General features: G+C 38.0%; 3 protein-coding genes across 3 annotated transcripts; all 3 read right to left on the bottom strand.

Annotated features, from left to right (window-relative positions):
- Window positions 1-7,644: 7,644 nt before the first annotated feature.
- LOC147505476 (chromatin remodeling protein EBS-like) lies at window positions 7,645-9,607 on the bottom strand. The gene is made up of 2 exons (XM_086604141.1): window positions 9,043-9,607; window positions 7,645-8,931 (listed from the first exon to the last, which is right to left on the bottom strand). The coding sequence occupies exons 1-2, from the start codon at window positions 9,460-9,462 to the stop codon at window positions 8,302-8,304; spliced, it is 1,050 nt and encodes a 349-aa protein (XP_086460267.1). The 5' UTR covers window positions 9,463-9,607; the 3' UTR covers window positions 7,645-8,301.
- A 6,007-nt stretch (window positions 9,608-15,614) lies between these two features.
- Window positions 15,615-17,328, bottom strand: LOC147505475 (chromatin remodeling protein EBS-like). The gene is made up of 3 exons (XM_086604140.1): window positions 17,180-17,328; window positions 16,420-16,822; window positions 15,615-16,259 (listed from the first exon to the last, which is right to left on the bottom strand). The coding sequence occupies exons 2-3, from the start codon at window positions 16,798-16,800 to the stop codon at window positions 15,642-15,644; spliced, it is 999 nt and encodes a 332-aa protein (XP_086460266.1). The 5' UTR covers window positions 16,801-16,822; window positions 17,180-17,328; the 3' UTR covers window positions 15,615-15,641.
- Window positions 17,329-18,228: 900 nt separating this feature from the next.
- On the bottom strand, window positions 18,229-19,028 carry LOC147505474 (uncharacterized). The gene is made up of 3 exons (XM_086605559.1): window positions 18,658-19,028; window positions 18,351-18,549; window positions 18,229-18,240 (listed from the first exon to the last, which is right to left on the bottom strand). Exons 1-3 carry the CDS (start codon window positions 19,026-19,028, stop codon window positions 18,229-18,231), a joined length of 582 nt encoding a protein of 193 aa, XP_086461685.1.
- Between the last annotated feature and the right edge of the window lie 8,915 nt (window positions 19,029-27,943).

Here is a 27,943-nt window from a genome sequence, read left to right as displayed (position 1 = left end):
CATATTCCGAAGGATGAGAGATCCAAGCTTGATGACAAAGTCAAGTAGTGCATTTTTCTGGGTTATGGAGATGAAAAGTTTGGTTACAAACTCTATGATCCGATTAAAAAAAAGGTAATCCGAAGTCGAGATATTGTGTTCCTGGAAGAGCAAACCATATCAGACTTTAAGGAGGGAGAGAAGCTATAGGCGTTCACCAATGATCTTGTTGATTCAGAACCAGAAGTTCCTACTGTGGAACGTGCAGAAGGCATTGAAAATGCAGAGAACCATGAGCTTGAAGCTCATGATGAGAATCCTATTGCTCATGATGGGATAGAACCTATTGGTATAGAAGATGCAGATGAGATGCATGAACCACCACTAGAGCAAGCAGAAGTGCATCCTCCTGAGGCACCAGCAGATGGGGCAAGGAGGTCAGACAGAGAGAGACTAGCTTCAACTAGGTATCCACCACATACGTACGTGCTACTATCGGATGGTGGAGAACCTATGTACTATCAAGTGGCACTTGAGGGTACAGACAAGGAGAAGTGGTTGAAGGCCATGCATGACGAGATGGATTCTTTGCATAAGAATCACATTTATGAGTTAGTTAAGAAACCGCAAGGACGAAAAATTCTCAAGAATAAGTGGATATACAAAGTTAAGCATGAAGAGAACAATCCTCACCCAAGGCATAAAGCTCGCCTTGTTGTGAAGGGATTCGGTCAAAGGAAAGGGATTGACTTTGATGAGATTTTCTCTCCTGTAGTGAAGATGACTTCTATCCGGGTGGTATTGGGTATGACTGCAAGGATGAACCTAGAGGTTGAGCAACTAGATGTTAAGACAGCTTTTCTTCATGGAGACCTTGAAGAAGATGTCTACATAGACTAGCCAGAAGGGTTTGAGGTAAAAAGCAAGGAGCACCTAGTATGCAAGCTGATAAAGAGCTTGTATGGGTTGAAGCAAGCACCGAGACAGTGGTACATAAAGTTTGATTCCTTTATGGCGAAGCAAGGATACAAGAAGTCTGCTTCCGATCATTTGTGTGTTTGTTCAGAGATTTCCAGATGGGGATTTCATAGTGCTATTACTGTATGTAGATGATATGTTGATAGTTGGCCCAAACATCAACAAGATATCCAAGCTGAAGAAAGACTTGAGTAAGTCCTTTGAGATGAAGGATTTGGGTCAAGCAAAACAGATACTTGGGATGCGGATCACTCGTGACAGAAAGAGTGAAAAATTATGGCTTTCTCAAGAAAGCTACATTGAGAATGTATTGAAAATATTCAACATGGATCAAGCGAAGCCAGTCAATTGTCCGCTTGGTGGCCAGTTCCACATGACCAAAGAGATGTGTCCAAAGGGTGAGCATGAGCAGAGTCAGATGGAAAAGATTCCTTATACATCTGCAGTGGGCAGTTTGATGTACGCAATGGTGTGTACAAGACCGGATATAGTTTTCGCTGTGGGCGTTGTAAGCCAATTTTTGTCAAATCCGGGAAGGAGCATTGGGAAGGTGTTAAGTGGATATTGAGATATCTCAAAGGCACTTCCAAATCGTGTTTGTGTTTTGGTTGAAGTAAGCCCTTACTTGAATACTACACTGATGCAGACATGGCAGGTGATGTTGACTCGATGAAGTCCACCTCTGGTTATCTGGTTACTTTTGCAGGGGGAGCAGTTTCTTGGCAATCAAAGTTGCAAAAATGTGTTGCCCTCTCCACTACAGAAGCCGAGTATATTGCAGCAACTGAGTGTTGCAAAGAGTTGCTATGGATTAAGAGGTTCTTCGATGAACTAGGGCTAAAGCAGAAACAGTTTGTAGTTCTATGTGACAGTCAAAGCGCCATCCATTTGAGCAAGAATCAGAGTTTTCATTCTAGATCCAAGCACATACACGTGCGTTATCATTGGATTAGAGAAGTACTCGAAAGACAAGCATTTGTGTATCGAGAAGATCCATACCGACAAAAACGGGTAGGATATGAATGACCAAAGTCTTACCGAAAGGTAAGTTTGATGTTTGTTGTGCTATTGCCGGAATGGCAGCACACTCCTCCCGTTGATTTGGAAATTGCATGGAGGAAGCCTCCCTCACTGTTTGGGAGGGGGAGATTGTTGGCTTTATCCCTCACATGAGGAGGAAAGGATTTCATTATGCGTGGAAATGTCAGAGCGCGACTCGCACCCAGATTGGCCTTGACCAAGGCATGACCCGCGCCCATGCCATAGAAGACTTCCAGTACTTTCAACGCGACCTGCGCTCGACTTGTGCTTATCCGAGGCGCGACCCACTCCCAAGTCTATTTTCAGAAGAAAATTGGGACTGCGAGTTTGCAATAAGAGTTAGAATTTTTGGCAAAACCTAACACCTAGAAAACACACGAGAGGCAGCACAAAAGTCAGAGAAAACCCAATCTTGAAAGCTATCAAGATTGAGAGATAAGCTTTACAGCAATGTTTTGAAAATCGAACCGGTAATTGAACCGATTTTTTGTTAAAATGGTTCAACCATGGTTCGACTTCGGTCGGACCGATTGATGTTTTTTTAGCAAATTTTTTAATAATTACAATAATAAAATGAATAAATACATGTTTTAATGCAATATTAATTGGTATTATATATCAAAACGAATTTCTTATACAAGAAACACATAGTAGCATGTTGGTTTGGAGTTTGGACTATCTGGTTTAGGTGCTAGGTTCAACTCCCCACATTATCAATTTTTCATTAATAATAATAATAATAATAATAATAATAATAAAGGTGATCCGGTTTAACCGGTTCACCGGTTCAACCACGGTTTAAACTTAAACCAATGGTCCAACCAAAAACTCAAGTTATATCTGACCCGAACTAAAAATTTAGCGGTTTCGGTCGGACTCCGGTTCAACCACCGGTCCGGTCCGGTTTTGTAAACATTGCTTGACAAGAGACAACCCTGTAAAGAGATAAGAGTGATCTAGTAAGGTCTTTGTGTTGTGGTATGCGTTTAATTCTGCTTTATATTATTATCTGTTGTTAATAGTTATTTAGCGAGTTGGGCATGTTAGTATAGGTTGTAGTTGATATTTAGAATTTGTCTGGAGTTGAATTGTGTTCAAATACAAATTATTTGTGTAGTGGGGGAATCGATTGATATTGGTATAAACCCCAACAATAAATGGGAGGCTCCGTCCCTATGGTACCTACTTGAAAGTAAACTAGTCCGATTTTTATGGACATAGCAAGTTCATGACATTATATATCCCCTTATACTACTTTTAATATAATTCTTAACTTACTTAGGGGAAAAAATAAAAGATACAAGGTGTGGCCGAATGCACAAATAAGAGCTTCTCCAATGAAGCTCTGATTTTTACAGAGTGAACAGTGTTAAACAAACATATTATGATGAAAATAAACTGCAAAAACATAGTTATCGTGTTGATGATGGTGAGCAAGATGTTATCAAACAAAAGAAGAGTAAACTACAACTAAGCTTGATTTAGTAAGCCACCAAGTCCAAAATCTAATTAACAACTTTCTTCATTGTCCTCGTCACTTACTACACAGTCCTCTTCATCTTGAGCATAGTTTTCTTCAGCCAGTTTCTGGTAGTAAGCCTACAAGTGTTTGAATTGTTGTATTCAATTTTCTTCTTAACTGCCTTGGCTACATACATAGCTTTCTCAGCATCTGACATTGACTTCCATTTAACTCCACTCGCCTTTACCATGGACGCAATTAATTTGTTGTGAGGATTGTTTTCAATAAATGTTTTCCTGAACTCTTCCAAGAAAAAATGAAATTAGCACTGGTAGGCGTCTTAGGTTTGTTAGGATCTCTCCCTATCATTCCAGTAGGCTTTTTGCTGGGTAAAGAGGAGAAGACACTAGCAGGCTTCTTAGGCTTGTTTGATTCATTCTCTGCGTTATCAGCAGACTTTTTGTCATTTGCAAAGAAGGTACTAGCAGGCTCCTTACGCTTGTTTGAGTCGTTCTCTACGTTATCAGCAGGCTTTTTCTCATTTGCAAAGAAGGTACTAAGAGCATCTTTAGCAGTGATATCAACCTAGCATCAAATGTTTTTTCAACTTCAGGAGAACTACATGTTGATGAAAACACTAAAAAAACACCAAACCAAACACCAAATCGACCAATATTTGGTTCCAGGTTTGGTGCTGTATCAAATCACTCACGCGGTTTTGCCAAAACCGCGGGCTTCTCACTGCTAAATGGGCTTCTATGGCGCGGTTTTGGCAAAACCGCGTGGGCTTGGGCTTCAATGGACGCGGTTTTGCCAAAACCGCGTGCGTTTTTTCTGAAAATTAGAACTGTGGTGCATAGAACTTGAAAAATTATGAGTTGTGCATAGAAGTTAAGAAATTAACAATTATGCAATTAAAGAAATTAAGAATTGTAATTCAAAATCGAAAAAATTAAAGAAATTAAAAACCTATGATTATGATTATGCAGTCCAAAATCTATGATTATGATATAATCATTTAATATCTAAAATAATCCAAAACCTATCATATTACATCAAATTTATTTAGCTCTCTTCTTACGCCCCTTACCACTCGATCCCTCTCCTCTCTCTATTTGGACGTTCCGAAGCTGCTCCTCTAAGTTCCTAATCTGAAACTGATGGTCTTCTCTGTCTGCACGGAGGTTAACTACTTCAGCCTGAAGTTCCTCATATCCCTAATATTGCTGCGTGTACACTTGCTGCATATCCTCATACGCTTTCCGAGTCTCGTCATACGCACGCTGGGATTGTTGATATGTCTGAGAATATGCCTCCTCTCTTTCTTGGCTATAATGATACAGGGCAGTCCTCATCCCATCAAACATAAGAACCTGGTTCTCATATCTTTCCCCAACCTCACCGAAAATCCAAGAAAATACGATTAATGAGTACATATTATATATATAATGAAGAAGATAAATAAAACAATTAAACTCGCCATGGTATAATGATCAATATCGCGCTCTAACTCGGAGAAACGAGCATGAGGCACCTCAAGAATGGAAATATAAGTAGGCTCCCCATCGTCCATACACGACAAACATCCAAGATTACTTGGCGGAAGCACGGCCGATATGCATTCAGAGGTTGTGGGTTGTAAACAGGCTGTGGCGGATGAGGAATACGTAGCTCACGTCTCATCATTTCTAGGCCCACAAACTTGAAGTTGCTAGCCCGACCAACAGGAGGCAACAACGGACCCATAGAGACACGGTTCCACTATCTATAATACTGATCAGCAGTCTGCTCAACAACAAAAGAAGACGCATCTGGCCAAGGACCACTACTGGCATGAACTTCATGAACTTGAATTCTACCCCACGACTTTGCATCACTAACATCTGGCATGGGAGCACATGGAACTCCATAACGTCCAGTCATCTGCCTCCAACATCTGTCGCCACAGTACCAAACCTGATAGTCACGTGTGGCAAAAATAACTCTGTGACGTGACAACACACAAGCATCTTTATAACCGGATCGACAAAGGCGAGAGACAAACGCCAAGGTCTCCACTCAATAGATGACAATGATCTAATATCAATCTGAGCACGAGCCATACAGATATTATTCCTAATCTGCCCTCTGTTACGAGTCAAGTGAGGCCCTGACCAACTAGCAAATCTAGGGCGAGTATCAACAATCATGTCTATGTTAGGACAAAGACATTGAAAGTACTCATAAAACCAAATCTCTAAAAGTCCCATGAATCCTGCAATCTGAGGACTTCTACTTCCGAATGTCTGTGAAGCTTTATCTAACGCCGATATCAATGTGGCATATACTAAGCTACCCAGTTCATAATCTCTCATAGTATGCAAATCAGATACATAAGCATAATATCACAGTTGTACTGTAGAATGACCATTGGGAAACAAAACATGCCAAATAAAAAACATCAAAAAAGCCCTAACATACTGATCAGCACCCTCACTACCCGGTAAAACAGTCAAAGCTAACTCCGCTCGTGTATCAGGATGCAAGAGGGGTTCCATATATGCAATCTTAATATGAGAATAGCTTAATCCCAGAAGATCATAAGCATCCGCACCCCAAACGAGGAAAACTCATAAGCATACTATCCATATTCTCATAATTTGTATGAAAATGTATCGGTTGGCCTATACCGATACTCAACCCAAAAATCATAGTGAAGTCTAGTGGTGTGAACCCTAACTCCGCACAAGGAAAATGAAATGTATGAGTTCTACTCCACCATCTTTCTACTAAAGCTATGACCACTGCCCAATCAGCCTTTTCATAATCCGTATCAATCAAAATACCCAAAGGTGTATACAAAATATTATCTCTAATATGTACAAACTCATCCAAACTCCTAATAACCTTCCACCACTCTCTAATACCAAGTAAAGCCGATCTAACTCGGTAGTCAACAACATGCTGATATTATAAAAAAAAAATAATGCGTATAAGATAAATAATTAATTAGTCCAACTCAACTAATTAATATTCAAAATATTTAATCAAAACTAATTAATTACCTAAGTATTAGCCACTACACTCGACACGTGTTTTGTATCACGTGTAGAAGACACAACTTCCATATCAAGTGCTTCTCCAGGTGCAAATTGCCAATCAAAGTCGTTCATCTGATACTCCAGTACATAAGGATGTCTATCAGCCGGCGCGACATCCTCGGGTTCTTCTTCCCCACTGTCTTCTCCCCCACCGTATTCTACTTCCTCAGGTTCTTCTCCCTCATCGCCAATGTCGTCTGTGTATTGCCAATCATCACCGTCGAAAGGTTCAAAAGGATCCATATCAAATTTTAAGAGTTTAGGTAGGTTTTGTTTTTTTTTTTTAACTAAAGAGAGGGTTTTATAATTGTGAGAAGAGGTGAAAGTGACTGAACCACGCGGCTTTGGAGTTGTTTATATAGAAGTAGCACGCGGTGTTCTGAACACCGCGCGGTTTTGCCAAAACCGCGTGGGCTTGGGCCTGTCAGTTGGGCTTTAGTAGCGCGGTTTTGGCAAAACCGCGTAGTTGCTTGGTGTTTTTTTAATGTTGCTCTTAAAGTTGCTTGGTGTTTTTTTGATGTTGCTCCTAAAGTTGCTTGGTGTTTTTTTGGTTTGGTGTTTGGTTTGGTTCAAAATTTTGGTGTTTTTTTGGTTGCTCTGCTAAAGATGCTCTAACATGCTCCCTAGTCGTGTTCGAATCCTCTGCTGCCTTTCCATCTGGCTTTTCGCCGTCACTCCCTAGTCCATACGCTTCCCTTTGTGCAGAAAGATCTCCGTCATCACACTTATTATCCGTACTAGCTTCACTTTTTACTTCTTTTATCATAAATCCTCTAGGGTTGGGGTTAGGGTTTTTCATAGGATCTATAAAGTTTTCAGTAAGGTCAATGACGACATCTTGGGATTCTAGTTTAACATTGCTGCTACTACTTGGTCTCGCATTTACTTGATAACTTTGACGTTTTTCCTGTACCAAACTTTATGGTGGAAGTTTCGGTGAAAAGCACAAGCTTCACAATACATTCCATTAGGTTTTGAATCATCGCGAATGTACTCGTAACATCCATCTGTCACCTGCCAGCAGCATGATTCTTCTGGCATTCCTTGTATACCTCTACATTAATTCCATTGATCGCTCTGTTTGTTTTCTTGATTAGTATGCCTCTATCTCTTTTCTTCAGGTTTTCCTTTTTGTATGTTTTCTAAAAGTTGTATTGAACCAGATTTCCTGTTTGAAAACAGCAGTTCAATCAGCATTAAAACTCTTCCTAAAAATCAGTTGTCAAATCGATCTTGGATTACACGCCACCCGAAAGTGGTGTACTCTGTATTCAACGTAAGTCCTAGATTCAGAGCTGAAGAAAAACGAACAGATATTTGAGTCCCTGTTCCTTTGAAAACTAGTTATGGAAAATCAAGACTAATTAACAATTTTGCAAGCAAGTGAATCATTCATGAAGCAAAGGTGGTGCCAATTTAATGACTTTTGTCTTGTGATTTGGATATCACTACCGGCAAATGCAAAAATTTAGACAGCTACAAGTCTAAGAAAATGGCCACTTTGTAGTAAATGACAAGGCTAATTGTATAGCTGGTGACAATAACTAAGCTTTATTTGTGAATCTGCTAACTTCCCTAAGACTGTGCGACAACATTTAATTGAGACTACGATTTCCCTTTGGCAAAGGGTCGTCGAAGTCTGGATTCAACCAGTAAGTTATCCAACACAAACATACTACTAAGGCAAGTTAAAAAATTTGCGTGGAGCCAAATTGGTGAAAATGTCCATTTTCAGGGAATCATTAGTGACCAAGAGTACCTTTAATCAGCAGAACAACGACTACAAACATACTTATAGCCTGGCGTTTCTGCTTCTTTCCTCGTCGTCCCAATACAGCGGGGATGGAACCAATCCTCACACCCATTGCACGGAATCCAAAACTCATCCGGGTTCTCAGGCATAAAGCACTTGCAATAAACGCGTAGTTCACCATTCTCCGTTACTTCCCCCATCAATGAAACAGTCTTAAAAGTTCGCTTTTCGTAATCATAGTACAGCCTATAGAAGTAATCCGTATGCTCAAGCTCATCATCAGCACACTGAAGCTGAAGATACTCATCCAAATAGTATAAATTAATTCTGCATTCAATCGAGTCTCCGTGCACCTCATTTGTCATGTCCGACAAAAACACCTCCCTCTTACCATGAAATGATCTTCTTCCATGTTTAGCATCTTCTGGATCAAAATAATGTTTGATCATTGCTTGCACCCCATTTCTTGGATCTTCTCTGAAACCTTCGACTCTACCCTTCCTTGACCCTGCCCGCTTCTTGCAAGGCCGTATGATAACGCTATCTCCAACTCTAATGCAATCGCCACTATCGATGTTGTAGGAAGTCAGCGTAGTTTTCTTCTTCACTGGCTGTTCTTTTTTCACCATTTTTTTAACCTGCGCAACAACAAAAACAACAACATATAAAGAAGATGTGTTTCATTTTCACTTCAAGAGCAAACCGCATTTAAAAGAATCGCCAAAACCTCACAATGATTAATAACTTGCCTTGCTGCTGCTACTTTGTTTAGCATTTGCATGATCCTCCGTTTCCTTTTGATTGGACTTTTTGGAAGTTCTCTCCGCTTCATCTCCCTCTTCCCTTATTAAATAAAGCTTGTTAGTAGACTCTTTAGCCGAACCTTTGCTTCCTTTCAAGGTAACTGCTCTAGTGTTGGTATTAGATGCATCTGAATGATCTATCTCATTTTCAGGAAGATCAATGACATCTTGCCTAATTTTTTCCTGTACTGAAACTTTGCGGTGGAAACTTTGGTGGCATCCACAAGCTTGACAGAACTTTCCATTACCTTTTGAACCATCGGTAACATACTCATTGCATCCGTCTGTTACATACTTACCTAACCCAGCAGCATGATTCTTTTGACATTCCTTGTATACCTCATTATTAATCATCTCTTCTTCCATTGAACCCTCTAAAAGCTTTCACTCTATTGCTGAAGCAAGTCTGCCGCTCTATCTCCTCCAATTGTTTTTGTTTCTCTTGTTTTTCTCTTTGTAGCTTCTGGCTGAAATTGAAGATTTGCAGTTATAACTACGAGTTTCTTGAAAATTAAACTTCATTTATGTAAGGCTGTCAAACTTCGTTTATTACATTAATCCTTTGTGTTCTCAACTCAAAGTACATAGAAATATGTATTCACAATAACCACTTGAGTAGTGCTGGCGGGACAGCTACTGTCTTATATCTAGCTCACAGCCCAATAGGCTAATGCCACATCTTACAAGAGAAACTTGCTACTCATTCAGTCTAATTCACATTTTAGCTTATAAAAAAAATAATAATAATAAATTAAATTAAATTAAGATAAAGAAACCAAGGAATTCATCTTGTTCACCTGTACCAGCCATGGTTGTTGTATCTCTTCGTCTTCGACTCGAACGGCAATGGTAGCCCAAAAACAGTCATGACTTTCACCACTTCTAAATAAATGCATATTTATCAAAAAAAAAAAAACCCCCAAATAAATGCATAATTTTAAAAATATCTTAAATAACAAATCACCTAGAGAAAACATTCTTTCAGTATGCATACAAGATCGCTCATTTTCTAGATGAAATCCAAATGATTGTATTGCATTCAACAGAAAAACATGATTTTTATTTGAAAAATACAACTTTAATTTGTATTGTTGCCAGTTGGTTTTCATGGTATTAGTGTTCTTTCTTTATATTAATGACTTGATTAAGCAAAACTGAAAAAGATAAGTGGTTTTCTACTAACAACAGTGGGAAGAAGAGAATTAATGCTTGTGTGTTTTCTTTTTGTTGTTGAGTCCTATTACTCACAGACCCCATATTTTGTTGGGCAGACCCCAAAAAATAATAATTATTACAAGTGTGTCATTGGTCCCAAAAAATTGAATTCGAAAACCCCAAGCTTAAACGACCCGGCTAGGTTGTTCATTATGCAAACCCAACTATATGGCTACACCGTTTGGACTAAGTCCCAAAACGTGGCCATATCGTTGAAGACTATGATTCACGATATGGCCACACCGTTTGGATTAAGTCCCAACGACTTATTACACCGTTTAAGGACTTAGTCCAAACGATGCCATTTATCGGTCAAGAGGCCAAAAAAAGTAACTTTATATTTTTTCAAAGTTCAAATCCCAAACGGTGTGGCCATATCGTTAGGGACTTAGTCCAAACGGTGTGGCCACATCGTTTGGACTAAGTTCCAAACGACTTGGCCACACCGTTTGGGAGTTAGTCCAAACAGTGTGGCCATATCGTTGGAGACTTAGTTGGCCACACTGTTTGAGATTTGAACTTTAAAAAATATAAAGTTCTGTTTCTTGGCCTCTTGACTGGTGTGGGCACATCGTTTGGACTAAGTCCCAAATGGTGTGGCCAAGTCGTTTGGAATTTAGTCCAAACGATGTGGCCATATCGTTGGAGACTTAGTCCAAACGGTGTGGCTATATCGTTGGGTTTGCACAATGAACGACCTAGCCGGGTCGTTTAAACTTGGGGTTTTCGAATTCAATTTTTTGGGACCAATGGCACACTTGTAATAATTTTTTTTGGACTTTTTGGAACCAATGACACACTTGTAATAATTGTTTTTTTTTAGGTCTGCCCAACACAATATGGCTCTGTCAATAACAAATACCTTGTTTTATTGTTATTTGTTTTTCTTAATTTTCTTTAACTAAAGAAAAAAGGGAGAGAGGGAGAGAGAGAGAGAACCGGATGAAAGAGTAATAAGTTTTTCATCTGTAACGTGCCCTTCACTTGATTGGGCTATTAGCCTGGTACAACCACAGTAGCTGTCTCACTAGCATTTTCGTAACCACTTATAGAACAATTGCATGTATGTTTAGCAATAAATACATTGCATATTGTTACTCCCAATAACAAACTTTTCTCTTAGAAAACAATTATATCAAGCTAGGTTGTTCTTCAATTTCATGGACTGATGTAGTGATGCACTGATGCATCAATGGAGAAAGACCCTGTTTTATGTTGGCAAAGGGCTTAAAATTGACATCGCCCGGGGACAAGCACTGTATAACAACCCTATTTTTCATTACCATTTTTATTAAATATATATAAAGTTAAATAATAATAATAAAAAAGGATAAAGATAAAGATAAAGATAAAGATAAAAACATAAAAACATGGGAAGTGAGATGAGTAGTTGCTGGAAATAAGGGATGGGGTTTCGGGTTTTTTGGTTTTACCAAACCCTCGTTCTTGTTTTAGGGAGAGTTTTTTTTAAAGAAAAAAGAAAACAAACAGAGAAGAGACGTGCTCTAAAAGAGAGAGAGCGCTTACGGTTGTGAAAGAGATAAAAGCCGGAGGGAGAAGACAACCTTCGCAGAACGGTGTGACTTTCGGTTTCGTTTATTTTCGCTGGTTTTCGCTTTTCCGATCAATTTGCAAGTGAGTAGTCTAAACCTTATTATTTTAAAATTTAATTGATTGATTATTATATGCATTATACTGTGTTAAGTTACTGACGTTGAGATTTCTTTTGATATAAATGAGTTTATATGGCCGGTGGTGTCTGCATCACTTATTTACTTTTGAAGTGGCTTATAGATATAAGAATAAACATTTGAAGTGTCTATGAATTATAAATGACTTATATATATATGTATGAGAAGTAAGTAGTTGAAGCGTTTGTATGAATTATTTGCTATTGAAGTGTCTTATATGGTCGGTGATGATCTAAGGAATATTTGATTGTAACAACTTATGCAACCTTCATGATATTTAAAATATGAAATAAGTGGTGATGATTATGTAGGAATATGTAGACTTAAATTCTGTAAGTCCAAACAGGAACTGTTTTGACTACCTAGGAGGTACACCTTAAATTGTTGCTCACCTAGTTATAATAAGGTTAAGCTAAACTAAGTCAGACATTAATGTGCATGGGCCTTAACCTATATATTAGTTTTGAATCTCTTTAACTATTGGTTCTCTTTTGTATAATGAACCTACAAGTCAGACTTATACAAGGCTATAAGCCTAACCTTTACATCGGTTTTAAACTTATCTCTTAATTTTATTTTAGTATAAAAGACCTATATGAGCAATGAACCCTTCTATTAAATTAGATAAGTATTTAAATTGGCGTACACTTAGTTCTAATATTGTTGTTTTGTTCCTGTTCTAGTTAGAAATTTTGTCTGATTTGGAGACGATTTTCAGTGTCTTTAGAAATTGATATAGGTTTTGATTAAAGCATGTTAACTAAGTTTTAGCTGTCCACTTTCAAACTCAAAAATCCCCATAGCATTTTGGTTTATGTTGATGGAGTTACACCCTTCGGAAGTTGGCACGTCAGAATTTTCTAACTGTAGAAATCCGGTCTGTGCCTGGTTTGGAATCAAGTTTTCACATAGTTAGGGTTCGATTCAAACTCTCTCCAAAACATAAAAAAGTGAGTTTTCTGAGTCTTCTTTCCAACCCAATTGGGCTCGTTGCATTCCAAAGTCTGTGGAGATAGATATAAGGTCTGGAAATTTGGTTGACAGAAAACAGTGTGTCAGAAATCAGTTTATACGCACTGTGTTCAAGTCCAAATAGTTAGGGTGAGAGTTAGAATTTTTATAAAACATAAAAGAGTAAGATCTGGAAGTCTGCTTTCTATTACAATTAGCCTCATCGCATTCGAAGGCCCGTGGAATTAATTATGACGTCTAGAAGTTTGACTGACAGAAAATAGTGCGTCAGAAATTAGTTTCTGTGCACTGTGTTCGAGCCTAGTTTTGGCACATTTAGAATGAGATTGAATATTTTTGTAAAACATAAGAAAGTAATTTCTATGTGTTAGCTTTTCGACGTAAAAAGCCTCAATACATTTGGATACCTGTGGAAAGAATTATGCCATTCGGAAGATAGTCCGTCAGAAATCTAATTTGCTGAAATTAGGATTTTTACCGTTTTCAACCTAAGTTTTCTTCTAGATGGACTAAGGTTGGGACTTCGAGTTCTACATGAAAAAGTATGTCAAAATACCCTAGTTTCTAAATAATTAAGTTACATGTAATTTGGATGAATGTAGGAAAAACTATAGCATTGACTAGTTGGCTAGAAAACCTATCACGTTATCCTTTATGTGCATGAACCTATTTTGGGAAATATGTCTAGTCATGAACTAAGAGTCTCTTAAATTCTTCTTAGGTGTTTTATATAATGTTTGTACTTTACTTTTAGACTGTGGTTTTATTTGGAACCGACATGGTTCATAAGATCGTTTTTTTTAGAATCAAAAGTAGAGAAAGATATGATTGTGAGTTTTTGGATTTAAAGCTTCATAGTGTATCTCTAGATATGGAACTTTACGTATATGATTGTAGGAGTATTTGAAACTTATTGTATGTGATTCTATATAGTATAAATTGTTGTTTTCTTTAAAGGTACATACAAGGATGTTGATATGTATTGGTTAAGAGCTACGTAAGGCTTGATTCTAATATTGAAAGATTGGATACGTAGGCAGCCTTATATACAGGGGCAGCCACTATATTATATATTATATATTAGTTTTTGTGATAACTATATGCGTATAATGTTAGTATTTAATTGTGTATGTGATTGTGGTTGTTTGAATTGTATTTGATTGATGACAATTCGTGTAGCGTTCAATGATATTTAAATGCGTGATTGATTTGTATTGATGCATGAAAATAACTTTCTGCACGTGTGATCAATTGTTGTGCATGATTAATGCTAGTGCAGTGATAAGTGAGCTGAGAATAATATTTTCAACGAGTCAACCACACCTTTAGAACTCTTCACGCCTCATCAGGATTTGGTAATGATATATTATGACTTGAGATGTCATGTGATAGAAAGGTATTCATTGAATGTGTCATGAATGACCTGTTAGTATTATGATGGGTATTCCTTGAATATGGTGGGAATGACCCAAGGTATTTATTGAATGTGACATGAATGACCTGTTAGTGTATGATCGTTATTCTTTGAATATGGCGGAATGACCCAATGTATTCATTGAATGTGCCATGAATGACCCGTTAGTGTATGATAGGTATTCATTGAATGTGGCGGAATAACCCAAGGTATTCATTGAATGTGCCATGAATAACCCCGTTAGTGTATGATAGGTATTCATTGAATGTGGCGGGAATGACCTAAGGTATTCATTGAATGTGCCATGAATGACCTGAGATATTGAATGCCCATAAGAGGCTGTGATTATGCGAATGGAAAGTCCAAAGATGGTTGTGACTCACAAGTTACGAGTTTGCAAGGTGTAAATATGTTCATGGAGGCGATATCACCGCTTGGGACATGTCTTGTAGTGGTACTCGGTGTGAAAGAGGCACACGGGTATATGTGATTTGGCAAATATGTGAAATGCAAATCGTGGAGTAGGAACTAAAGGTGAGGTCAGTAAATAAGTGATTACTAAACAAGATGCATTATGGAATTGAATGAACTAAAAATATGTGAATTTGTGTGATCTTATGGATGTGAAGTGTGACTGTGAATAATATTAGTGAATGCTGGTGATCTCAGTTGGTAGAAACAACTTGGTCTTGTTAAGACCCCCAGTAGAAACAACTTGGTCTTGTTAAGACCCCCAGTAGAAACTCTACTGGGGGTCTTAACAAGACCAAGTTGTTTCTACCAACTAAATGATCTTGTTTCTACCAACTAAATATTGTCCATGAATATTTCTCAGTTAAGACCCCCAGTATCAAATTAGAATAATATTTCTACAACACAGCAGGCTCTTGCCAGATTAATCTGCGGTCTGGTTCTTGCGTTGTTACATTCAATCAATTTTACAACATCCTCCAATCCCGTAACAAACTGAATCAAATTGTTTCTTGCCTCTGCCTCTGACACCAATTCTTCAAACTTAGCAGGTGTGACCTCCACCGTATAAACTATACATTGAACTTTTCATTTGTGTTTGTCAAGGCAAATGTATTTCATTTTCAGGTGACATCTGATATACTATATATATACTACACAAAATGTTTATCGCAGACATCTGGCTACAGAGTATCCACCATGTAAACTACAAACAAAAGAAAGACTAGGAAGGCACATCCAAAAATTTGGAGAAGAGACCACAAAGGAAAATATGTCTCTTTTCAGTGAATCAGTTTTGAACAATCAGTACCTTTAGCAGAACAGTCGGGGCAAAAGTATGTATAACCTGGTTTGTCTACTTCCTCCCTTGTTGTACCAGTACAATGAGGATGGAACCAGTCACAGCACCCATTGCACTCAATCCAAAATTCATCCGGGTTCTCAGGCATACAACACTTGCAATAAACGCGCAGATCCCCATTCTCCATTACTTCACCCATCGATGCAACAGTTTTAAATGTTTGCTTTTCATAATCATAGTATATCCGGTAGAAGTAATCTGTCTGCTTAAGACTCCGAAGCTGAAGATACTCATCCAAGTGGTATACATTAATTTTGCATTTGATCGATTTTCCGTGCACCTCATTTGTCATATCCGACAGAAACACCTCCTTTTCCCCATGAAATGATCTTCTTCCATATTCAGCATCATCTGGATTAAAATAGAATTTGATCATTGCTTGAACTCCATCTGTTGGATCTTCTCTGAAACCTTCCACTCTACCCTTCCGTGACAGTGCGCCCCGCTTGGAGGGCTGTATGATAACGTTATCTCCAACATTAATGCAAACCCCCCTATTGATGGTATAGGAAGTCAGCGTAGTTTTCTTCTTGGCTCGCTGTTCTTTTTTTACCATTGTTTCAACCAGGAACAACAAGAAAACCAACAAAAAGAAACAGCAGAAAAACTTAAAGATAAAGATCCATGTTTCATTTTTCACATCATGAACAAACCGCAAAAATCAACATAACCTCTTATGTTTTTGAAATTGCTTTTACCTGGCTGCTACTACTTTCCTCTGCATTTGCCTGATCATCTTGAGCTTTTTCCTGTACCAAAACTTCTAACTCCAGTTTTACCTGGCTGCTACTACTACTTGGTTTCGCACCTTGAGCTTCCTGTACTGAAACTTGTGACTCCATTTTTACCTTACTGCTTCTACTTTGTTTCATATTTGCCTGACCACTTAGACGTCTTTCCTGTATGAAAACTTTGTTGTGGAAATTTTGGTGGCAACCGCAAGCTTCACAGTACATTCCGTTAAGTTTTGAATTGTCACGAACAAACTCTTGACATCCATCTGTTGCATGCATACCTCTCCCAGCAGCACGATTCCTCTGGCATTCCTTGTATACCTCAACAACCATCTCTTGTTCCATTGATTGCAAAGATCTCGTGTTTCTATTGAAAAAAAAGTCCGATAAGCATAGAAGCTCACCATACATAAAAAGAACTTAATTGTGTGCAAGATTATGCCAATTGTAATTCACTATGGATGCATACTTGCACCAAATGTGTTCTTTTTGGCACCCACAGTATCTATGCGTCGGCGTCACTGCTAATAAGAATGGTACTACTGAAATGTTTTTATTTTGTCTGATAAACTTCATTTAAATCAACATGATGTCCATCAAACAAAAAGTGATTCTACATACCAACTCCAAACAAGATTGAGACAGACTTAACTAACAGCTAATAAGAACATGGATAATAGTCAAACAAATAGAGTAACATGATTAAGTAGAGATGACTGAGTACCTCTGAGGAATGTGATATGATGAACCACAAGCAGAAGAAACAAATGAGCTACGGCTGAAGGTTAGAAAGGCAGCAACTTTGTCCACATTTCTTCAGCAAAGCGGTGACAGTAGTAGCAAGTGGGTAAGCCGTTTAAGGTGGGAGTGGGTTTCCCAGTTTTGAAATGGTAGGGTAAGTTATATTAGGCTTCCTAAAGAGTGTCAGGTTACAGGCTTCCTGAAGAGGTAACTTATGGTCAACTTTGAACTTTGACTGACATTGGTCAATTCTACTTGGGTGTACAACCCAGCACAAGAAATTGATGATCACTTTTACTTTATATATATTCCAAAATCACCATGATCTAAAAGGAATTATGTTAGTGTATTTTATTGCACGAAAACTTTTTACAATTAGTCTCTTAGTTGTAAATTTGTAATACACGAGGAATTGAAATTTTAGATTGCTGAAATCTACCGGTTTCTTGTGTTTGCAGGTGTCAATTTTTTTGTGGGGTTTGTGAGTTCACAAATATATATAGTTTTTAAAGAGTAGTGCTATACGGACCTACTTTTTAGACCTATTATTACGACTCACTATTTAGATAACGTTGGTTTGCATTGCAATACACTCGGACATGTATCTCTATGTAAATCAATGATTATGATTTTTGAACAACAGTAGGTCCAAATAGTAGGTCAAATAAGTGGGTCGGTCTAGCATTACTGGTTTTTAAATTGTAGATTTCCACTTGTCATTTTATCCGAGCAGGAAAAAATCAGTTTCTATTAAGCTATCTAAATTGATGTAACTTTGAAGTATGACTGCATGTGATGTGATGTACAAGTTTGTTTGTTTGTTTGTTTGTTTTTTTTTTTTTTTTTTTTTTTTTTTTTCAACACACAACACACACACACACACACACACACACACACACACACACACACACACACACATATATATATATATATAACATAAGCAGAACCACGCTACAATCCAATAAGAGTTTTGGGAGGAGGTTGGCATCCTGACCCTGAACAACCCATTTAGCTAGTTCATGAGCTTCTGTGTTATGCCTCTTGCTAATCCAATGAAACTTACAAAAACCAAAAGACTTACATACATCATCTACCATCAGTTTAATAGGTTCTAATTTCCAACAACATGAGTTTGACTCCAGAGTGTTAAGTACATTCTGAATAGCCAATTTACTATCACCCTCGAACAAAAAGGAGTTGTCTCCTGTACTCCTTGCTAGCTTCACTGCTACCTCTATAACCACCATTTCTGCTTCTTCTGCATCTACTGTTGTGAATTTTCTAGTAGTTGCCCCTTTAAGACATCCTTCATTATCCCACACAATTACTCCAGCTGCCGCTTCTCCAGTTTCCCTGAAAAATACAGCATCAAATCTTATTACTATCGTTCCCAATTCTATTTTAGGAAATAAGTCCTCACTAAGCCATTTATTATTTTGTATGTAACCCCTATTTTGGGACTTTTGACTCCCAACTCCCTGGTCGCCTTCAAAGGCCTTGATGATCTTAGTCCACATTGTCGAGGTCCTCCTTATCAAACTTTCTCTGTTCTTGATCCTGCCTTCAAACTTTACTTTATTCCTTGTCTCCCATATCTCCTGCAATATGATCATTGCCAGTATCCCTTTCTCTGCAACTCCTTCATCTTGGTCATTGGTCCACTGTATGAATATGTCCAGCCACTCCCTTATAGTATTGTCAGCCAACTTTTCTACTTTGCCCCCAAGATTAGATGCAAACCAAATCGATTTAGCCCATTCACATTGAAAAAACAGGTGTACAGGATCTTCTTGTTCTGCCCCACATAAAGGGCAAGAGAAATCTCCCTTCATCCCTCTTCTACTGAGTAAATCCCCGTTGGAAGACTTCCCATGTATAGTTTCCAGATAAAAATTTGTATGCTGGCTGTGATTGGGAGTTTCCAGATAGCTTTAACAGTCCTTATGTTAAAAGAAGAAGACTGTGCTATCTCTTGGTTTCCCAAAAGCTTATGATATACAGACTTAACAGTAAGGGTACCATTTCTAGTACCCATCCATTTTAGCTTATCCTTACCACCATAACTTGGTCTGATAAGAACTTGCTTAATGAGATTGCTTATAGTAGATGGGAATAGGTGATCAACCCTATTTGTATCCCATCCACTACCATCCTCCAGCATAATGTCCTTTACTTTAAGATCTTGTAACTCAGACCTCATAGGCACCAACTCACTAATAGTGAGTGGCTTATGATTTATGTTTAGCCAGGGTTGATTCATCAGGGATACCTCATCCCCTTTCCCTATACTCCATATACACCCATCAATGAGCTTTATAGCCACCCTATGTATCCCTTTCCAGAACCAGGAAGCATTAGGGGGTGGGTTTTCTTTCACATCAAACCAATTCTTTCAATATACAGCCATGAAAGTTTTTGCCCATAGAGAATTCTATCGATTAATAAGCCTTCCAAGCCAACTTAGCTATCATAGCTCTATTCATATCTCGAAGTTTTCCTGAATCTTAAGCCACCTTGAGCCTTAGGTTTACAAATGCTATCCCACCCCATAGTATGGATGCTTTTACTCTCCTCATGCCATGCCACCAAAAATTCTTGCAAGCCTTATTTATCTTCTCACAAGTAAAAGCTGGAATAAGATAAGTAGCCATTGCAAAATAGGTGTGGCTTGTACTATAGCCTGAATGAGGGTAGTTCTTCCAGCCCGAGAGAAATAATTTTAGCCCTCCATCCCTTTATTTTCCCATGTACCTTGCAAACCAAGTAATCAAAGTCCTCTCTTTTTCTTTCTAGAAAGTACAATAGGAACCCCTAGATACTTATCTTTTCTATCAAAAAACCTCATTTTCTAAAACTTTTTCAAAATCTTTTTATGTTTATTATTCACATTCTTACTGCTATATATGCTAGACTTTTCATAATTAATCTTTTGACCAGACACCTCACAGTAATCTTCCAAAATCCTTTTCAAATTCCCACTCTCTTTGAGATTAGTTTTTGTAAACAAAATAAGGTCATCAGCATACAGTAAGTGAGTGATAGGAGGAACTTCTTTTTTAATCTTAATACCATGTAACTCCCCCTTGTGTTCAGCTGAAACTATCATCCTAGATAGAGCTTCTGAGACCAGGATAAACAGATAAGGGGAAAGAGGATCTCCCTATCTCAGACCTCTGCTAGGAATAACAGTCTCCAGAGGAGCCCCATCCAAAAGCACTTTAAAAGAGATAGTAGACAAACATTGGGAGATGAGGAGTCTCCACCTTTAATTGAAACCCAATCTATGGAAAATCTTATCTATAAAGGACCACTCAACTCTATCATAGGCTATCCATTTTTAAAGCTACAAACCCATTTTTAGTTTTCATATGCCTCATATTATGGAAAATCTCACTAGCCAAGCCTATATTATCCTCTATATTCCTACCTTTTATGAAAGCTCTTTGAAAAGGAGAAACTATTTTGTTTATATGTACTTTTAATCTATTAGCCAGAAGTTTAGATATGATTTTATTGCAAAAATTACATAGACTAATAGGTCTAAACTTAGAGATATGATCAGGATTAGAAATCTTTGGAATCAGAGCAATAAAAGTCTCATTAAATCTAGCATTCATCCTACCATTAATAAAAAAATCTTTAACACAATTAGTGATACTTTCCCCAACCACATTCCAACATTGCTGATAGAAAATACATTAAAACCCATCTGGGCGAGGGGATTTGAGATCTCCCAACTTCTTAACAACATGCCAAATATCATCATTAGAAGGACAAGCGGTAAGAATCTGATTTTCTCTATCAGTAATACAAGGTTTAAACAGATTAAAAATGTCCTCATTATCTATAGGATTTCCAGATTCAAAAATATTATCAAAGTACTCATTAATAGTACTTCCAACCCCCACTCTCCCTTCTTGCCAAACCCCATTATCATCCTTAATCTTATCTATATTATTCTTTCTTCTTCTATATATAGTAGATAAATGGAAAAACTTAGTATTTCTACCCCCTCTTTAATCCAATGTTGACTAGATTTTTGTTTCCAAAAAGCTTATTCTTTTTCGTACCAATCAAACAACTGACTTTTTAAAACCTTAGCTTTTTCAAGATTTGAATTACTAAAAGACTTTTGTAAAACTCTGTCTAAATCTTTTTGAGTTTTTTTTTTTTATGTTATAGAAAATATTCCCCAAAACTTTTTTGTTCCATTTTTTAAGACTCTCGCAGTATTTTTTAACATATGTATCACTTTCCAATCAGGTAAATCATGAGTTACAGAGTTCCAAGCTTTATCTATAGTAGGAATACAAGAATCATCATGCAACCACATATTGTAGAACCTAAAAGGTCTCTCAGCTTTATCTTCACAAGCTTCTAGAGTAATCTTCAGAGATAAATTATCAAAAGTAGCATTAGCTATATTATGAACCAGCATATTAGGGAACATATTAATCCAATCAGATGTAGCTAGAGCGCGATCCAAACGTTCCAAAATATTATCAGCTATCCTTCTATTATTATTCCAGGTGAACTTAGGACCTTTATACCCCAGGTCCACCAACCCAAGATCATCGATAACAGAATTGAAATCTATCATGCATTTTGTAAAAACAGATCTACCACCTATTTTCTCATCAAGGGACTTAATAGCATTAAAGTCTCCAAAGACTAGCCAAGGACTAGGAATGTACGGTGCCACATCCCTTAATTATGTCTAGAATCGGTGCCTAAGACTAGCATTAGGCTCACCATACACAAAGGAAAAAAAACCAAGGTTCGTTACTGTAATAATTGCTTAATTTACCTAAGATTTGGTTGGTTGTTGCTCCCATCACTTCCAGATCCACCCCCTCCTTCCACAAAATAGCAAGCCCTCCCGACTCCCAAAGGCCAGGAACCGCGTAAGACGTGATCATACTTAATAACCTTACCTAACATACTTACCCTACTATCACTAACTTTAGTTTCAGATAAACATAAAATGTCCGCTTGATGCTGATGTACTAGATTCTTTAGATTTTGAACTGCCGTGGAGGAATCCATTCCCTGGAAATTCCAGGCGTGTATCATTTCTTTTGAGGTAGCTGTTGAGGCACATCCACCGCGAAACCTGGGGGAGGACCACACAGACCCCCACTGCTTGACGTACCTTCCGACACCTCCTTACCCTTTTCTTGACCTTTTTCCTCATTTTGCTTGCTTTGTACATCCGAGCTTTCCCCTACTTTAGTGCAATTCCCATAAAATTCTAACCGACGCACCACAGTAGTATCATCAACTGCTAAAGGAGTTGGCTGAGTACCACAATTCTCAGAACCTGACTCATAACCCAAGGAAAGAAGACTTTCTTGCTCCACATCAGCTTGCTCCCAAGGTATACATATGAACTTAAAACATAAAGGATAAAAACATGTTGACACAAGCAAATATATATTTAAACAAGTAGTTAGGTTCTTTAAAAGATTTTTCTTAGTTACTATTATGACCTTACTAAAAAGAGCGCCTAAGTTAAGAAGAACATACATGCATGTAGCGGTGCTTATGAAATAACAATATGCAGAAGATGGTATTACTATGCTAAGGATCCCGTGATTATCATATAAATGCCAAGCTTTCAAAGTTGAACATAAAAAGATATATAAATTGCAAACCTGATGACCGAGCAGAAGGTGCTCAAAGTCCCTTTTCTCTCCTACTGCGACTGCGTTTGCAAGGTTCATTTGCTCCTCCGGTAGTTCTGCCGAGCCAAGTAAATCATTTGGTGTGTCTACGATCTCAAGACGGTGCCTCGCAATGGTTGAAAGATGAGCATATCGGCTTGCACTACCCACAACTTCAGTGTGACCCATGGCTAGTGGGCATGCAATAGGGGTGAGTTCCCACCAATCACTCATCCCAGGAGTAACTAGAAATATAGGGGGCGTTGACGATGGGGGTTTGAAGATATTTGGATAGATGGTTTGCTTTTGGGTATTTGGTGGAGAAAGGAATAGGTTTTGGGCAGTATAGAAAAACTCATTAGTATTTCCTGGAAAATTAGAGCCCAAACTACTACTTATTGGGCTAGTCTCACTTATTAGGTCCATATGAATATGATTTTGGTTCCAGCGGGCCCTAGGAGGCATAGGCTTTGATACTTTTGGACCGTTTGGAGTCACGTGGGTAGGTGTTTGGTCTAGAGACTTACATCTCTCATTGATGTTGACTTCTCTCTCAGTTGTATTCTCTTTTAATTTTAGAGCACCAAAGACAAAAGCCTTTTCCAACAGTACAATAGGTAGACTGTGCGTAACCGCTTTTTCTTTAGAGCCTTTGTGAAAAGTCTCTATCACCTGAACACTTGAGACTGAAGCACATGTTTCGTCATGTGTTTGTTCTTGACTAACCGTAACGTGTGCTTGGTTATCCTTAACGTTCGCTGCTGCCAACGGTTCTATTGGAGCAAGAAGGATCCTGTGCCTCGCATCAATTTCTGCTATCTTACTACCTTCCTTTTCTTCCACTGCTTCTAGGTCCAGCAAAAGGTTTCTTGCAACCAGCTGACTTCCTGATGATTCTTGGCTGATCCGTTCAACATTTCTTCTTGCCAGTTTCGCCTACTTTGGCGATGCTTTCGTTTGTGGAGACTGAATCATAGTTGTATGATCCCCCTCCAAGAACCAATAACAAGCCTTTAGATTGTCTGCTGCTAGCAGATTCTGACATTGTGTTTCAAGGTGTCCTAGCATAGCACATTTGAAGCAAATAGGATTGGATTTCTCATATTGGAAAATGACCATTTTCTATTTTCCATTAGGAAGTTTGGAATTGTTGTCCAATACCAAAGGGAGAAAAGGGTTTACCTTTACTTTGATTCTAGCATAACTCCCACATGTTTGGTATGTGTCAAGGAAAATGGTTCCTGCTTCAGCCACAATGGTAGTGACTGTTCTTTTGCTGGTTATAAGTGCTGGTGAAAGTTGGTGTAGCTTCTTGGGTTGAGCGCCTGTATGTTTCCCATGCTCTACAAGTTCATCCCACACATCTTGTGGGGATTTTGTTTCCGTGATCTTCGCACCCGGTAGAGATAAAACCCTACTAAAAGATGCTTCAAGCTCAAGCATTTGTTCATTAATATGCTTATCCATGGTAAATGAGAAAGAGAGTTCTATAGAGGAAAGAAAAGAGGTGCTAGTGAGAGAGGTGGTGGTGGTGTTAACATAGGAAGAGAAGAGGTGCAAGAAGCTTTGAAGGGAGATGTATTTTAAAGAGAGTATGTATGATATGAAAAGATAGTAAAAACTAGACTTAACAATTGAACATTAATCCTTGATCAGTAACGAGATAGATTGAAAAGGTGGTGTGTTTACCCTAAGATTAACTTGGAGACTTTGCTCCATTTTTTTTTCGCTGACGTGGCAGAGAGAAAAAGAGACTTTGCTCTGATTAACTTAGTGGGCAAGTTTATTTGGAGACGTGATGTACAAGTTTATTTGTTCACAATCTGACGTAATTTTATGGAGACACAGACTGATTACATTAGTGTGCTTCCAGATGAAATCCTTGTCAACATGCTTTCCTATCTGCCCACTAAATTGGCAGTTCAAACAAGCATTTTGTCAAATCGATACGATGGAACTTCCTTTCGACATTTATTCCCAGTCTTTAGTTTTTTACTTCCTAATGAATTTGTATTTAGGAGAAAAGGAGGACTTGCAGCTCAATTTGTAAGACGCCCCTAATAATTTATTATGAATAAGGTTTCTACGTTAAAAAATTAATAAATAAAAATAAAAGGTATACGTACTATTTCTAAAAGACTTCGCTATCCAATACAATTTTTTTTTTTTTTTTTTTTTTTTTCCCGCTAACAACATAACCATATATTAAAACATCATTGGAACCACACTACAGTCCATCAAGAGTTTTGGCAGTAGGTTTACATCCTGACCCTATACTGCCCATTTAGCCAACTCATGAGCTTCCGTGTTAACCTTCCTACTAATCCAATGGAACTTGTAGAACCCAAAAGACCTACAGACCTCATCTACCACAAGTTTTATAGGTTCAAGTCTCCAATTACACAGATTTGACTCAAAAGAGTTTACAGCATTTTGAATAGCTAGCTTGCTATCTCCCTCGAACGAGAAAGAGTTAGCTCCTGTACTCATAGCCTGCTTTACTGCAACCTCTACTACCACCATTTCTGCCTCCTCTACATCCCTTGCTGTAAATCTCCGTGAAGTTGCTCCTATTAGACCTCCTTCATTGTCCCATGCCATAGCTCCAGCACTGTGGCATCTCTAGTATCCCCGAAGAAAGCAACATCAAATCTTATTATTACTGTATCTAATTTAATTATAGGAAATAAATCTTCACTAAGACTATTATTTAAAAGTATTCAAACCCTATTTTGGGACTGTTGACTACCAACTCCCTGTTTGCCTTCGAATGCCTTAAGGACCCTAGTCCACATCAAGGCCCAAAATATCGATATCGGTTAATATATCGGTGTACCCAAAAACCGAGATATATCGGATATATCGGTTTTTTTTTGTGACCAGTCCAAACTATTTAAAATATCGAAAATATCAGATATATCAGACATATAATATCGGAAATATTGGAAATATATTGGAAATATCGGATTTATATTTAAAAATGGTCAAAAAGTCAACCGATATATATCGATTATATCGGAAATATCGATTATATCGGCGATATAAAGTTTCATATCGGAAATTCGATATATCTCAGAAAAAAAGGGGTTCAATATTCGGTGGATATATGTCGGAAATATCGATATCGATGTACCAATTTACCGAGATATATCGGCGAGATATTGGATATCTCGGTGATATTTTGGGCCATGGTCCACATTGCAAAAGTCCTTCTTATTAAACTTTCTCTATTCTTGCTTCTGCCTTCAAACTTCACTTTGTTTCTTGTATCCCAAAGCTCCTGCATTATGATCATAACCAAAATCCCTTTTTCTGCTACTCCATCATCTTGGTCTTTGGTCCACTCAACAAACATATCCAGCCACTCCCTTACAGTATTACCAACTACCTCTTGAAAGAACAAACCAAACCAAACCAAACCAAATCGATTGAACCCATTAACATTGAAAGAACAGATGAACAGGATCCTCTTGGACCTCTCCACAGTAGGGGCAAGAGAAGTCACCCTTCAGTCCTCTTCTACTAAGCAAATCTCCAGTAAAAAGACTGCCCATATACAACTTCCAAAGAAAGATCTGTATACTGGCTGTGATAGGTATTTTCCAGATAACTTTAACAATCCTCATGTTGATTGAGGAGGACTGTGCTATCTCTTGATTTCCCATCAGCTTCTGATAAGCTGACTTAACAGTAAGGGTACCATTTCTAGTACCCATCCACCTGAGTTTATCCTGATCACCATACTTAGGCCTGATGATCACTTACTTGATGAGATTGCTAACAGCTGGTGGAAATAGGTGATCAACCCTATTTGTATCCCAGCCTCTCCCATCCTCCAGCATAATATCCTTAACTTTAAGATTATGGAGCTCTTGCCTCATAGGCATCAGCTCACTTATATTGACATGCCTTTTGTTTATGCTCAGCCAAGGTTGAGTCATCAGGGAAATCTCATTCCCTTTTCCTATATTCCACACACACCTATCAGTGAGTGTTACTGGCACCTTATGTATCTCTTTCCAGAACCAGGAATCATTAGGGGGTGGGTTTTCTTTAACATCAAACCAATGCCTTCCATATACTGCTATAAAAGTTTTTGCCCACAGGGAAGTCTTATCTGTGAAAGCCTTCCAAGCTAACTTGGCTAGCATAGCTTTATTCATATCTTGAGTTTTTCTAAATCCTAGGCCACCTTGGGCCTTAGGGCTACAAATGCTATCCCACCCCATGGTGTGGATGCTTTTACTATCCTCTGTACCATGCCACCAAAAATTCCTGTAGGCCTTATCTATCTTCTCACAAGTAGAAGCTGGAAGAAGATAAGTAGTCATAGCAAAAATTGGTGTGGCTTGTACAACAGCCTGGATGATGGTAGTTCTTTAAGCCAAGGAAAGAACTTTAGCCCTCCATCCCTTAATCTTCCCTTGAATTTTATCAACCAAGTAATCAAAATCCTTTATTTTCTTTCTTGAGAGGACTATAGGAACCCCTAGATACTTATCTTTCCTTTCAAAAAACCTCATTTTCCAAAACTTTTTCAAATTTTTTTTATGTTTATTATTCACATTCCTACTGCTATAAAAACTAGACTTTTCATAATTAATTTTTTGTCCAGACACCCCACAATAATCTTCCAAAATCTTTTTCAAATTCCCATTTTCAGTAATATTAGCCTTAGTAAACAAAATAAGATCATCAACATACAATAAATGAGTGATAGGTGGGGCTCCTTTTTTAATCTTAATCCCATATAACTCCCCTTTGTGCTCAGCTGAAGCTATCATCCTAGACAGAGCTTCCGAGACCAAGATGAACAAGTAAGGGGAGAGAGGATCTCCCTGTCTCAGCCCTCTGATAGGAATAACAGTTTCCAAAGGATCCCTATTCAAAAGCACTTTAAAGGAGACAGTAGACAAATATTGGGAGATGAGAAGCCTCCACTTTTCATTAAACCCCAATTTCTGGAAAATCTTATCAATAAAAGACCACTCTACTCTATCATAGGCTTTAGACATATCCATTTTAAGAGCTACAAAACCTTTCTTAGTTTTCATATGCTTCATATTGTGAAAAATCTCACTACT

Source organism: Coptis chinensis, chromosome 4, assembly GCF_015680905.1.
Source record: "Coptis chinensis isolate HL-2020 chromosome 4, ASM1568090v1, whole genome shotgun sequence".
Taxonomy (NCBI): Eukaryota; Viridiplantae; Streptophyta; class Magnoliopsida; order Ranunculales; family Ranunculaceae; genus Coptis; species Coptis chinensis.
The sequence above is the reverse complement of the archived record's forward strand: the minus strand, read 5'-3'. Positions and strand labels throughout refer to the sequence as shown.